This window comes from Aythya marila, assembly GCF_965140915.1.
Source record: "Aythya marila genome assembly, chromosome: 3".
Lineage (NCBI taxonomy): Eukaryota > Metazoa > Chordata > Aves > Anseriformes > Anatidae > Aythya > Aythya marila.
The window spans coordinates 52253399-52269023 of NC_139044.1; the positions used below are offsets into that span (position 1 = coordinate 52253399).

General features: G+C 37.8%; 1 protein-coding gene across 1 annotated transcript in view; it reads left to right on the forward strand.

The window, feature by feature from the left end:
* The window catches only part of CCDC170 (coiled-coil domain containing 170), a gene marked incomplete at its 3' end in the record, with an annotated part of 41685 nt that overhangs the window by 2513 nt on the left and 23547 nt on the right, over positions 1-15625 (forward strand). The window contains exons 3-6 of the mRNA XM_082756166.1: positions 3708-3839; positions 6803-7059; positions 12076-12220; positions 14057-14242. Of these exons, the coding sequence (XP_082612292.1) occupies positions 3708-3839; positions 6803-7059; positions 12076-12220; positions 14057-14242 (720 nt within the window). The remainder of the gene's footprint in view (positions 1-3707; positions 3840-6802; positions 7060-12075; positions 12221-14056; positions 14243-15625) is intronic.

Below are 15625 nucleotides of genomic sequence, written 5' to 3' on the forward strand. Positions count from 1 at the left end.
CTTTGTGCTCAAAAAGAGGAAGCTGCTGACAGGGAGTTCTTAGGTTCAGGCCTGCAACCCCATAGGAGGCTCTGAAGTTGAAGTAGCTTTTACTAGCTGTGGTGTGTAAGCTCTCACTTAAGACTGCTGTGGCACTTGAGGACTGAAGGAAAGCAAACATGATGCTTTTTTTTTTTTTTTTTTTTTTTTTTTTAATTAGGAGGATATTTCATTTACATGTATTTATCTTATTGAGAAAGCTGTGTTGAAAGTGCAGTGTTGAGTGGACAGGTGGTTCTGTTATGTTTTAATAAGCTGTAAGCTCTAAATGCAAGTTTTTATGCTTTCAGTTTTAGTGTGTGTAGTTTTCAGCTATATACATACTCTACTATTCAGATAATTCCAGTTGCTGCTTATAGTAACCATCTGGCCTTCTCTTTTTGTGTATTTTGTAGCAGTCGGTCATGAACATAGTTGCACACTCCATAGGAAGCTTGTAAGTTTATGTCAGCAGAACGTGTGCTTCTGGCATTTTCTGAAAATGTTGTTTCAGAGAATGGATTTTGGTCAGTTAAAAGACACATGGGAGCTACTTGTTCTCCACCTGCTTATTTCCTTTTGATCATCTAGGTTGTGCAACTGTGATCATCAGGAAACTCAGCGCTTCCAGGGTTGCTGGGTAGGTTTTTGCTCCTCCTTCCTTCCCCTCATTTCAGGGGAACAAGGTAAAACAAGGTAAAAAACAAAACAAAACAACCACACACACACACACACACACACACACACACACACACACAAACACAAAGCAGGGAAAGGAACAGAAAGCTAAGTGTTCTCTTTCTGGGACCTTTGGCTCTGTCAGCCTTAAAGATGGCTTGTGATTTACTTTGTCATCCACTCGTGGAGACAGATGAATGTACAAGAATGGGAACAAGATAAATATGTGAGAAAACAGTTCAGGCAAAGAGCTAATGGTGTGTGCTGTTCACTTTTGATGTGGGTTTCTCTTTTTAACTCTAAAAGCCTAGGTATGTCCAAAAGGTGAGAGAAGGCAAAAAACTATTTCTGCTCCCAGTTGTGTTAGTAAGGGTTACACATCCAGTTATACAGTCTGCTGAAGAGAGCCACCATTTAATTTCTTTTTTAATTGAATGTGAATTGTTCCAGGTTGCTAGTTTCCTAGTCCTTACAACCTTTTTTTTTTTTTTTTTTTTTTTTTATGTATATAGACTGGCAATCGAATAAAAAAAACAGGGCATTTTATGTGTGTATATGCATAAATATGTGCCACCATGCACCGACCAAACTATAAAAAATTATAAAACCTATGTTAATAGGATTCAGAGACAACTGATGAATCAGATCTGTCTAGTTTATATTAGCTTCACCTGCCATTCAATGTGTTTGGCTACACTATGAACAAAATCCCTACAGGCTTTTTCTATTGCTCCTCAGTGTTCATCAGTGCTACTTCTTCCAGTGGCCTGCCACAGAAAATTTTCATGCTTTTCTATTCAAATGAATATTTTAATCCATGGATCTTACTAGTACTTACCACCTTGTTACAGGAGGGTAATATTCTATTTAGAACGGAAATATATTTTATTACAGAAAAATATTTTCTTTCCAGGTAATTGTTCAGGAATAACCTTTGCATCTAAATAATGGTACTACGGAGAATGAATTTTAATTTTCAAGTACAACAAGCCTATACAAATTGCTTCTTTCTACATGGAGTTAGTACTACTTAATTACATAGAATGGCACTGTAGCTCATTAAAAAATCATGAACAGCTTTCAAAAATAATTTTAGCTGTAAATCTGCCTCCATATGTTGCTTGAAAATAACATGTTGCAGGTTGGCACCCCCTTTGCTGGCCATCAGGAATGGCATGGAGTGAAGACAACACCTTGTCTGTCGCCACTGGAATACCTAGTTTCGAGGGCAGGCATGAACTGGTGGAGATTTGCATTTTGTGACACGTACCTAAAAGCATTAGTATTGCAGTTTTGTTTTAGTCCTGTGTGGGAGCTGATGGAATAAAATTCTCTTGTTCTGTCCTCTAACGTGTGTTCCCAGTATCACCTAAATAGACTTCAATTCTGAAGATGTTAAATTACATCATTTTATACTTGTGGTCGACTGAAAAAATGCTCTGTCTAATGGAACTCCTAGCAAGACCTCAGGTCTCAATTTTCATATTGAAAGATTTAAATAACAAAGACCAAGAAATCCACTGCATTTGTGCTCTACTGTAGAAGAAATGTACAAAAATGAGAAAGCGTATTGAAAAGAGTCAAAAAGGCAAAATTAAAGAATTGTAGTCTTGAAAGTGGTCTGAAGGAGACTGTGCTGGAAGCACAAAGCCAGCACTTGCCATCTATTAGTAGGGTTTGAAAAAGGCTGAAAGAAAGTCAGTATAGTAATGGTGATTGCCAGGGACAAGAAAGTATCATTCAAAAAGCTGAAATTATGCCCAAAATTCATAGTAAGAACTCAAAAGGACCTGTAGCCATGGCTGATTAAAAGTAAAAGCATAGCTGGGCAAGCTCAAAACTGACTTTGAGAAACAGAAGGAGGCCTGAGTAGAGGTGGACTCTTCAACCTGGTAGAAAGACAGTGGAGGTGAGATGTGATAGAAAGCTGCAGAATCACGTGTGGCACAGAGAAGATTGATAGCCATTGTTTTTTCTCCACTCTTTCAATGTAAAATTATGGGGGCATTCAGAGTAACTGCAGTCTGAAAAACAAAGTTGTTCTTTGTATAAGAGACACTTAAGTAGATCATTGCCAAGAAAACATTTTGGATGAAAGTTGACATGGACTGAAGGAGTGACTGGAGAGGTTTGTAGACAGGGGACTTTTGAGTGTTACTAAATTAATGGAAACTGCAGGGAATAACCTGAACTGAAAATAATTGGAGGCTATGAAATTTCTGAGGGGGAATATCTTGCATACTTGTGCTGAATCTGCTTGGGAACCTGCTAATGGCCACTGTTAATGGAAGGAGGAGCAGGTTAGCCCTTTATGGAGATTCATATGACCTACCTTTATTTTCTTCCTCCTTATTTATGAGTTAAATTATTCTGTCTTTATGTAATACAACTGCAAATTCTGTCCTGAAAGTTGCAAGATACCCTCATAAACATTGAGGATTCAGAGTTACGCCTTCACAATTTGTGAGTGTGTTGGCAGCAGTCTGTTGCGTGGTGGGAAATGCTGAGAGACGAGAACAACACTGACTAGAAGCAGCATGCAGAAGAATCAAATAACTCCGTAGTTGTGATTTTTAGTTGTGCTTGAAATTTTTAATCTCTCATTACTTTTTCCCCCCCCCATACTGCTGAATTGAAATATAGATACACAAAGCAGCCTAACATTAGCCTACCTCTAGAGGCCATGGGCATGGGCTCATGTAAAGAATAGAAAGGCCTTTCTATCCGATTTAAGCCATCAACATCGGTACTAGAGTATATCAGGAGAGCAACAAGCATGTTGCTCTCCTGATATACTCTAGTACCGATGTTGATGGCTTAAATTGCAGGTGAAAGTGGTGACTGATAGCGAAATGACTGTTTACCTTACATTACAATAAGAGTGAGTTACTCTGGAAACAACATGCTTGGAACAGAGGCCCTTTAGTAGTTGAAAGAAACAAAAAGGTTCTGAAGCAAAAATGTTTTAAATTGTGATGTCTAATGGCTTTGTTTTCACATTGTCTCCCCAGGAGTCTTACGATCACTTTCTTTTGGATATTCCTGTCACCAGAGAGCAGATGAACTGCTATCGAGCTGCAGCAGAGACTGCTCAAAGCGAACTTGCAGCACTTTCAGTGAAGTATGATTGTGCCCAATCAGAGGTATATTTTAAAATACCTCCAAATACTTCCTGACATTTGAAGATTTTCTACAGTATCTTTCTGCTGAGAATAGAAAGTTTGCAGAAAGTCTAAAAATTCTTGAGTTGATTACAAACCTTTTGGTTCTTATAATATATTTTTTAATTTATTATTTCTTTTTAGCCCTCTGATGTGATTTTTTACTCTGCTTGATTCTGTGCTCAAGAACCATGAGTTTATATTTCCAAGATTTGAACCACTCTAGCTTTTTATCATCATCATGCAATACTAAATGCAATATTTTGTAATTAAACCTGATAGTTAATATTTAGAAATTGTGGTTGTGTAAAAGTTCTGACAGATGTCCTGTTGTTGTTGCTAGTAACTTCAGAGATAACTGCCCATCCTCACCCATTTCTCCACTTTATTGAGTTATGACTCTGAAAATTTGCATTGCTTGCATCACCAGTGAAGTTGTGTTTGAGCTAGTGAGGTTGATTTTAACTGGAGAACATATATGCATCCTCTTCTGCTGTCTCTGTTGTGTGGATGGAAGTTTTCAGGAGAGAGAATTTATTACAGGATAATTTTCAGAGTTTCTGTGTTTTCATGCTTAATTTTTGTTAACGTAGGACCAAATAAGGTTGATTTGATACAATGCAGCAATGCAGGTGGTGGTCAGTTTCAAAACAGAGTCGATGTTTGCCTCTAAGAGAAATGAAAAGGTTCATGTTTATTTCCACAATTTAGGTGTATATATTCATAAATATACATAGACATAAGTATACATAAAATACATAAGAATACATAAAATTTCATAGAGATGCAAACATTCATCCAACTAGTTCTTCAAATCTCTGTACACATTACAAATATGTATTTCTCTTGCACTCTGTAAAGTGCTTTGAGAGACACTTGCATAGCTTCTGAACCTTAAAAAAGAGTCAATGAAATAAAATTTATTTTATTGTAGATAGCTGAACATGGGAAACAGGAAGAACATGTAATATTATAGAAGAATGAATTGTTTATTCAGTATCCAGTCAGAACTGCAGGGATGAGTGTCTATCAGCTGAGCGTGACTTTGACCAGTTGATCCTGAAATTACTGCAGAGATCCTTTACAGTTAATTGCTATCTAGGATCAGTACTCTAAATTTATTTTTTTGCAAAGTAGTACAGAATTCCATGTTCTCATGGACAGATTTTTTTTTTTTTTTTTTTTACTGGAAATCTCAAATGGCTTTATTGCCAGCATGACCGACTGATTTATAGAATCTTTCAGCGCTGTTCTTGCAAAACAAAAGAATAGTCAAGAAAGCAGCTGTTCATGCTCTTCTTAATAAAGACCTTCATGACCCAGCTGAGGTCAGAGCCCAGTTATGCTGAGCACTCTTAAAATTCATAATATGGGATTATTCTTGTTTTTTTTCTGCTGTTGGAACTGACCACAAAGGCAATAGACAGAGGAAAAAATATCACATTTTGCAGATGGGGAGTTGAACCACAGAGAAAATTTTAAGGTTATGAACACTTTAAGCTACCATAAATTGATTTAACTGCCAAACAAAGCAATTGTGTTGTTCCTTCAGCTGCTTGTTTCCTTTCCCATACTGTCCTATCCCTTGCCTTGGCACAAATGTCTGTGTCTTATGGTGTGCTGGACTGTGGAACAGATCCAGCTGAAGGATAAAGCCTTTCCTTCTGGGTCGTTTTTTGAGCCGGATCAGTTTCCTGATCTATTTCACTTCATTGCCATAGGAGTATTTCTGCTAGTGCAAAGAAGAGGGCGGAGTATGGACATGAAGCCTATGAGACTGGGAAAAGATGGAGCATCTTTTCTCAAAATCAGCGCTGTTTTATGTCAGCTCCAAAGACAGTGGCTGTTCAATTGGTTCACCAGCCTCCTGGAATTTCACTCTGAGCATCTTAGGTTTGGTCACACCAGAACCTCTTGGTAGAACCATGAATTTTCTGACCTCCTGTATTGCAGCTTGATGTCTTAAATATTCAGTGATGTTTGCCACAAGTTAAAAGCCCTGCTGCTTATAGCTGGAATTGTCAGGAAAGCTGAAATCAATCCTTAGCACTTCTAGTGGTAAAAGTTTTGCTTTAAATTATATGTTGTTTTTAACAAGTAAAATAGTTGAACTGAAGTTTTGTGTGTGCCTAGTGCATCTGCCTGAAGCTTAATCTTTTGTACAAGTCTGTAGCATAAATAATTCAATGGGAAATGGTACTTCAGCAAAAAGAAAGAGGGGAAGGTAAAGAAAAATGAATGAACTCCATGAACTGCTGTGAGGCTCTAACATCTCTGGATCAGGTTCTTAACATTTGGCAGTAATCTCCCTCCTCCTCCTCCTTACAAGGCTCTCTTGCTGTTTCTGTGTAAATCCAGCTACATTTCATTGAATCATCTGACCAAAAAATAACTGTTGGAAAGAGGTTACCTTAAAGCACAAATCTCCAGAAACTTCTTTGCCTCTGAATATGCTACAAATCATCAAAAAGTTCCACTCTCATAAAACAGGATACTTTGCTATTACATCCCCCCACAGCTATATGTTATTTGTGGAATTGTGCACCAGAACTGGGAGCAGGGAGGAGGCAGGCAAAAAAGAAAAAGAGGGAATGGTGGTGTTAATAACTGCATTGTAAGAAAGCTGCATAAGGGGGGGTGAGTTAAGGTTGTGTGTGAGAAGTAACGTGGGTATTTCCTAATTCTGTATTTGTGAGCAGATTTATCTTCCAGGCAGAGAGTTTATATTAAGTTGTATTATATAACATAAGTTTTTCTTTTTCTTATTATTTTCTTTTAGTAATATAAAATAGTCTCCCTCCACTCAGTTTCATAGTGATAGAAGACTGTCTTTTCACAAGTCTGTGCTTCTTGTCACGTTATTGAACTTTTAATGCAGGCAAACATTTCAGCCTGCACAAAATTATTTTTCCTTTTTCATTAATTTTCTCCTTTTCTGTTTATAGCTTCTAGAACTCAGGTCCAGAATGGTCTCTAAGGAAGCCTCTTTTCAAGAGCTGAAGGCTGAAGCTGAACACTACAAGGAAAACAATGCTAGACAGGCGTCTCTTCTCCTGTCTTTGCAAACCCGAGTTCGAGAGACAGAGGAAGAGTCCAGTGTGCTTGCCACTTCTAAAAAACAGGCTGAGCTGACAGCACAGGCAGCATGCAAAGAAAACTGTGAGCTGAAGGAGAAACTTCATGAGCAAAACGCCAAACTTAAGTAAGATTCATGTGAGATGAGAATTATTTTTTGATTACTGGAAGCTGCAGTTGTCAACAGAAAAATAAGTTGGTGGGCAGAATTTACAGCAGAATTCAGATCTGCAGTTACGTTTTGTAAAATAATTGTACCTGAGTGTGTGGAAAGTATTGAAACTTGTATTTTGGTTCGAGTTGTTAGACCACAAATGGGGTTTTAAGAGTTGTGTCCTTTGGAGAAGAAATCACTATAATGAGTCAGCTTGGTGAAACCACAATATTTACACTCCCCCTACTCACCTCTCTCTCAAAAAAAAAAAAAAAAAAAAAAAAAAGATAAGGAATTGGCTCTGTGGCTGCACCTGGAGAGTAGTGATCAGTGGTTCTATGTCCAGGTGGAGACTGATGACAGGCGGTGTCCCTCAGAGGTCTGTCCTGGGACCAGTGCTTTTCAATATCTTCATCAGCGACATAGATGATGGGATTGAGGGCACCCTCAGCAAGTTTGCAGATGACATCAAGCTGAGTGATGCTGTTGGTACAATAGAAGGAAGGGATGTCATCCAAAGGGGCCTGGACAGACTGGAGAAGTGGGCCCATGTGAATTGCATGAGGTTCAACAAGTCCAATTGCAAGGTGCTGCACCTGGGTCAGGGCAATCCCAGACATGAGTATGGGCTGGGAGAGCTCATTGAGAACAGTCCTGCAAAGAAGGACTTGGGGGGTTCTGGTAGACAGAAGGTGAGACATGAGTCAGCAGTGTGTGCTTGCAATCCAAAAGTCCAACTGCATCCTGGGCTGCATCAACAGAGGAGTGGCCAGCAGGAAAGGGAGGTGAGTTTTTTCCCTCTACTCTGCCCTCGTGAGGCTCCACCTGGAATACTATATCCAGGTCTGGGGCCCGCAGCACAACATAGATGTGGAGCTATTGTAGCCCCCTACTGGACCTGCTCTAAAGATGATCAAGGGGCTGGAGCACCTCTCCTGTGAAGAAAGGCTGAGAGAGGTGGGGATGTTCAGCCTGGAGAAGAGAAGGCTCCGGGGAAACCTCATTATGGCTTTTCAACACTTAAAGGGGTCTTATAAAAAAGACGGAGAGTGACTTGACTCTTTACTCAGGTAGATAAAGATAGGAAAAGGGGAAATAATCTTAAAATAAGAGATTTATTAAAAAAAAAAAAAAAAAAAAAAAAAAAGGATATAAAGAGATTTATTTATTTAAACTAAAAAAAGATTTATACTAGACATTAGGAGGAAATTCTTCACTGTAAGGGTGCTGAGACACAAGAACAGGTTGCCAGAGAAGTTGTGGATGTTCCATCCCTGGAGGTGTTCAAGCCAGGCTGGGTGAGGTCTCAGCCAACCCAATCTAGTGGGTGGCATCTCTGCCTATAGCAGGAGGGTTGGAGTTAGATGATCTTTGAGGTCCCTTCAAACCCGAGCCATTCTATGATTCTTTCATAATGGATTTTTCACCATTACAAGGCTAATATCTGTGTCTGTCTTGATATTGTCTAGTTAAAAGCAAGACGAGTGTTACCAGATATCTGTAATTCTTAAATCAGTATTTAGCACAGCTCTTTCAGGCCCCGTCAGTTAGAAGTGGATAATTAAGTTATTTTAGTATCTGGAGAAATCCATTGCAGTGCACTTGTCTGTTATGAGCTGAATTGCTAAAAGAACCTGCCTGGGGAGTGCTAATGTTGATTAACAAGGTTTTTAGATACAATCCCAATATAAGCAAGGGATAGGAAAGCCAAAAAGTGTATTATGCATCCTAGCAACATAGTAAACATCACAGTCTCTGAGATAATGGTTGTTAAGATTCTTTAAAATGCTACTTTTGAAAAAAAAAAAAAAAAAAAAAAAAAAGGAGGAAGGGCCTCCTATCCTGTTTGCTTCAGTCACTACAAGAAATCTGCCAAAATACCGTGCATCAGAGTTAGCCTATTGTTACAGGGATGTGGCAAGTTTTATGTGGCATAAATCTGTGCTGTTGCTCCCAATGATGTCCTGTCCTTTAGCTGGCTGCTCTGTTTTGCTCATGTTACGTGTGTCAGTACTTCCATTTGTACTGCTGCAAGGTGGTCAGGGACCAGGGATCTGCTCCAAGAGAAAAGTGCGCAAAATAAAAAGCTCAATTTGCAGCTCTGACAATCCCAGATCCAGTTAGCTGTGTACCTGGCTGTACCACTAGACGGTTGGCAAAAAGAAAGGGACAAAGGGAAGTGAGCCCACTGTTCTGGAAGCAACAACCATGTTGGATTAAACTGTTTATGAATCTGCAGTATATGCTTTCAAAACTTTTTCTCATCCTCAGCCGGTGGTTACATGTGCCCCTTAATACTAATCAATGTGTTGACTCAGTAGTGAACTTGCTTAGTCTGACCACCTCAGTAGAACATGGCTGTTCATAATTAGATATTCAAGATTTTAATTGAAAACCACTGATAAAAAGGAAGAGCAAGCCAGTAGGCACAAAATGCGCATTTGCATTGTATACCAAGGGATACAGTCAAAAATATTTAATACATTCTGTGATTGGTTTCCAAGACATACATCTCCCCTATTAAAAATGGCACTTTTCTACTCAACGTCTCTATTGCCAAGGCATTTTTAGAACCTGAGATGAGAAGAGCATTTTTTTTCTTCCCTTCTCTTTGCTCATTAGTTCTGAAGAGCTAGCAAAACTGTGAAAGAGCTGTGTTCCACTTTTTGTACCTGAATGCCTATTATCTAAGTGCTGACACCTTTATGGCTGTACTGAAGGTAATTAGGTTATTCGTTGGGTTGTCAAGTGTATGCTTTGTTCTTCCAGTTGTTTATTTTTAGCAGCAGTCCTGGTTCTGTGGGTGATGCACCTTACGTTCAGAGCCATAGAATAGAATAATTTGCATGATCAGTAATCTAATACAATATTCTATATATTTGTGTACACGTATAGCACTTCTGGAGTTTCATACCTTTTCACTTCTGATGTATCCCTCCTCAGGACAGCAATTTAGTAACCATCTCACAGCTTAGTTTTGCTGGGGTGATGGAGGAGAATGCCAGTTGCCTGGAGGTGAGAAAGCTGTGAGGTGCTTGTTTTCTGAGGGCCAGAGTGTGCTTTGCAGAAAGCAAAGCTCTCCTGTTTCACAGTGGGTGCTGTGCAGTATTACACAGAGTTCTCTGCATCCTGTGCAGAGCCGTAATTAATGTTTTCCATTCCTCTTTGTTCTCCTGTCTTCCCCTTTGAAGCACTGACAACAACCGTGCTTTCCTCTCTCCTAAGGTTCTATCTTGAAGTTTTCCTGGACTACTTTACAGCAATCTATAGCCATTTAATGGACTCCCTTTGCACCACTGTGCATTTTTTATAGGTGTTTCATGCTGCTTTTATGAAAGTGATTATGCTCTGTACCTCCTAGAGAGGGAGAAATCAGAAATGGAGAAGAATGAGCCCAGAAATGGCTCGCACGCCCACCTTGAAAACTTTGAACAGTGCTGTGCTCTCATAAACAAGTATTTAACAGTTTTGATAAACTAGTTGTCTTAGACAGGTGTTTGGTGATACCTCACATCTCATTTGATTCCAGCATTCAAATCTTTGTGAAGACCTTGCTTTAGAAAATACTTTCTCATCTGGAAGCTCAATAGATTTGTCTCTTGCACTGAGTGTATTTTTACCATTGAGTAATTTTTTCTTGCGTTTTATCGGAGAGCGAATCCGAACTGAAAATTGTCAATGCTGTTTCTGTGCTGTGTGGTAACATTATATCTGATCTCTGCATGCTGTTGGGATTAGCAAGTGCTATGGACAGCTTGTTAGCAGTTCCTTTCTGCAGCATCAGTTGACAGGTATACTGAGACTGGAGTACCATGAGTATAAACTGCTCCTCCTTCTGATGAGATACTCCAAAGTAGTTTTGCAGTTGATGTTTGAATTAAATTAATAGTATTTTTGACTATATTGACTCTGGGGGATTATTTTTGTTAGTCACTCTCTTTGTAGTTTTCCAGGAGTGATGCTCGGTGTTAGGGCATCGTGAGCAAGATTTAGATCTACATATTTGCTATCTGTGCAGGCTATAGCAATGCATGTTTCCCAGACATAGCTTTGTTCCTGGCAATGGGAAGGGTGTAAACATATTTAGGCCACTCTACTGTTTGTTCATTCTTACAGGGAGCACTTATGAACTGCTATCTGCTGTTAATGTTGCTACCTTTAGCAGTAGGACTGATGGGTGTTTCACACAAGGTGCCTATCTGTATGGTAGGCACCTTTTGAAAGAGAAGAAACTGATGACAAAAAGCTGCCTTTTCTTCATAATATTGTGGTAATCCCTTGCATTTTTTTTTTTTGGTTGCCTTTAACCTGAATCCAGTCTGCACATTTCTTTTTCTTCTTTACCTCTGTGCCATATGTTCGTGGGCTGTGTTACACTGCAGAAGAGTGTGTATATGCAGCAAAATAGTGTCTCTCCTCTCCCTTCTGCTTTTGCCTGTGAACTTCCTCTCACAAGCACTCTGGATGCCCTACGCTTCCATCAGTCAGGAGGGGCTTCTCTTTCCCCTGCCTTTTAAATTAAAATTAAATTAAACCTGTGGGTTTAATTAGAGAAGGATGATAAGTGCTCTAATATATTTTACTGTAATTTGCTCACTCTTCCCCCTTACTTTTCCTAAGCTTTTATGTGCAGCATCCACTTTGAATATCCTGAGGATAGTGTTCATTGATGCTACCTAATTCTTGTATTTTATCGGAATTTTGTGCTGAGAATGTGGTTAGGATTGTAGAAGATTCTTTAAAGTGCTCATGAAAAGCACAGATGAAGAAGTGCTCACACATGAGGTGACTAACAAAAGTTATATATATTAAACAATATGTAGAGAGAACTACATTGCATATGTAACTTTCAAAATTCATTTTCTAGTATGCAGAAGCTAGCAATCATCTTGGGATAATATCTTTTGCCTAGAATTCTGTTTCAGAGAACATTTACCCTGATGTGTTTTTTTTTTTTCTTTTTTTTGATTGTCTGCTTTGTTGAATTAGTAAATATTTGAATGAGTGTGAAGGAAGCAAGACACAAGCTTCTAATATCAGCAGAAAGTATGAAGATCTCCTTTCACAGCTTTCTGAATTCCTGGGCACAGACATCAGAGAGAAAGAGAAACCACAGGAACACTTAATGTCAAAGGTGATTATGTGTAAGCAAGGGTTTTCTTGGACAAGACTTATTAAAACCTTTTACTGTGTTTTAGGAATATCTGCAGGAGTGACAAATTTAGCTTAATTCATGAAAACAAAACAAACAACCCCCCAAAAAAACTGGTTTGACAAAGAAAATGAATTCATCCTTCTATGTAGAAAATAAATAGAAGAATATTTGTTTATAAAAAAAAAAAAATTATAAAGAGAGGAATCTTTGTAATAATGATTTGCAGAGTGGTATCATTTAAGACAGGTTTTTCATATTGGCCTGATTTTCAAAGGTGTTGAACGCTAATTGACTTTAGTGAACTCAGTCTTATTTACATACATATTTTATCAGCCTATAGTTTCCAAGTACAACCTTGATATGGTTGAAAGCTTTCCTGAAAACATTAGCAATGGGATCACAAGATGACACGTAAATTCTACCACTTGTATTTAATACTTATCTCAAGCTGATGTACCATTAAGTAGAAATATCTGAAAAGGCACTTGCTAAAACAACCTAAACTGTGCCCTGTGTAACTTTACTGTGTAATAAAATGCTGTGAATCACTATAGGGTGTATTTGAATCTCAAGCATCAAAATTTATTATCTCCCCTCAGAATTTTCCTAGAGTACTGAATGCAAAGCATCCACTTAGGAAAGGAAAATTGTTTGTGTACTCTTTCAACCTTTTTAGAGGCTGCTGAAGGGCACTTTATCCTAATTTTATGCATTATTCTTATATAGTGTCTAGTCTTCTGTATCCCCACTTTTCTTCACTTGAGAGCACACTCAGAATTTTGGGAATTTCTCTTTTGTTATATTCATACTATAACTATCCTGGCTATAAGGAAACCTTAATACAATAAGATGATCTAAGTAGGTGTCACAGATCTCTTACAGTCCTTGCCCTCATAATATTACAAGCATATTCAAATTGCAACAGATACACGTAACAAAACTTGTCTAGTTGTCATTGGAGGCAAAAATACTTGCATTAAGCTGGATCTCTTACATGCTTTAAATTAAGCAAATATACAGTTATTTATTTTTTAAAAGTATACATTGGCTCTTTTTTTTTTTTTTCTTTTTCTCTTCCTAACAATTAACAGATCTAGTTGGGAAATCTAGCATGCACTGAAAATTGAGTTCATTAGGAAAACTTAGCTACCAGTCAGGGTACATTTTTTTCCTAATGCAGTCTTTGAAGCTACCACACTTATCTACTCCCTGCTTGGAAACAACATAATGTAACAAAACAGGATATCTTACTGGAGATATTCCTTTTTCCAAGGTGCTGGCTGTTCAGCACAGCAGTCCACCAGGTATTTGGCCCTGCTCTTGAATATGCTCATGAAATAGCTGTTACTAACTCAAATATTCCTTTGCCTAAAAAGTTTCAAGCATAAAATGCAGCTTTCAGTTTGTCGTTCCAAATGAGAGGCATAAATCTTAACAGGCCCAACCAAAACAGTCTGCTTTTCACATGAAGATAGTTATATGATCTGTTTTCGTTTTGAGACCTGCTTTATGTCAACTACAGATACTCAGAAGTGCCAGTAGCTCTCCACCTCTTTAGTAGATCATAGAGATTATGTGGGAGTAAATCTGAACCACATTTCACTAAGATGTGGGTTTCTGGTGGGAATATGGTTCTCATTTTAATTGCCTTTCTACTTGTTTAGAAAGGAGCAATAGAATGCAATTATAAATCTGGCCTAGGGGTCTTGGAAACACCATGTCTGTATTAGGATGATTAGGAGCTGTATACTGGGATGAATAAACATCATTGTTAAGTGTTTAAAAACGTTTCCACTATTTGAATTATCTCTCTAGGTCAGTGAAATTTGTAAAGAAAATCTGGCACTAAAAGTTCAGGTTGCTGCTCTTCAAGAAGCTATCGATGGCCATGAGATGGAGTCCAAGGCTAGCAGAGAAACTATCATGAGGCTTGTTTCAGAAGCAACCAAAGAGCAGAAAAAGGCAGCAGGATACTATCAAGACATGGAAAAACTTAGGAAGGTACATAAATGAGTCATGTATATGTTTGTCTAGTTTTCATTTTTAATTTTAATTTCTCAAAATTTCAAATCAATTTTGGATAGGAGTTGCATGAGAAAAAGTACTTTTGAAAGACTTTCACTGATGAGGGTCTTTAGTAAAAAACAAAAAGTTATTCTAAGGTTATTCTCAGTTTCTTGAAACCTTAAAACATATGGAAATTATTATATAATTAAACAATAACTGTGCAAGATAGAACTGATTTAGATTTGATGTCTTCTGATGGTGCTTGCAAATTGGTATTTTTGCTCCCTTCGTATTGTAGACTTTGTTGCTTGCAAAAACATGTAATTAAGCAGAAGTTTTTCTAAAGCATTGTAAATGTATAAGTGTGAATAAAACTGAGGCACAAGCATGGAACAATGGAAAAAATGCTTGTTTAAATAATATTTATGTGATGTTGCAAATTTTCTGATGATTCTGTTACTTAGATTCTTCAAAAATTCTAACGAGATTGAAAGGAATTAGTAGAATCTTATTTTATTATTTCTTTTAAGGTCTGGAAATAAAATGTCTTGGCTTTTAGACACACTAGATTATCTTGTTTCACTGCATAATAAACCTGTATTTCATAAGAACTCAGTTGACTCATACCCAAAATGTTGTAGGCAGTAGGTTGTCTCTTGCAGAAAAGTACAACTTTACTGAGGAGAACCTGTATAGAGAAAAAGTGCAGCAGGAATAATGGTGAATTGAGAGCTGTAGGTGAAGTTGTAAGTCAAGTATTCACCAAATTCACCTAGGTACAATCTGGAAAGAAAAAGATATGATTTAAGGATTTAAGTACTCCAAGAGAGCTTGCTGTAAGGGTTTAGTATATTGCAAAGAAAGAACAAAGTCAGCTACTGCAGCAGTTTGTTTTATTACTTTGTACTTTGAGTGATAACTGCAAAAAGGAAGCAGTTTACTAAAACCATAATGAAAATTTCTTGTAGGTACTAGGGAAGTGCGGTTAAAGCTGATGGTCAGAACTAAAGAAAGTAAGAAAATGAAACTGCCAAATATGTAGCTGAGTTACGTGTAACTGAGTTTGTAGAAATTTTAACATAAATACAACCTTGGGCAAGTAAGTTTTCAAAGTTAGTATATGTTAATGTTTTCTCCACCCTTCCAGCATTACTTTTTCCCTGAATGAATTATCACAATCACATACTTTAAAGGATAAAGTGTTCTGATTTTGTTGTAGGCAAAATACTTAGCAGATGAGAGAGCTGACAGCATGCTTTTAAGAAGAAAGAATTTGTTGTGGGGAAAATGAATGTAAAGTACCACAAGGGTCATAAATTTTACTTACTGCTGAAAATGCTTCTTAACAACCTGTGTAAAATTTCCTAAGACTCAAAT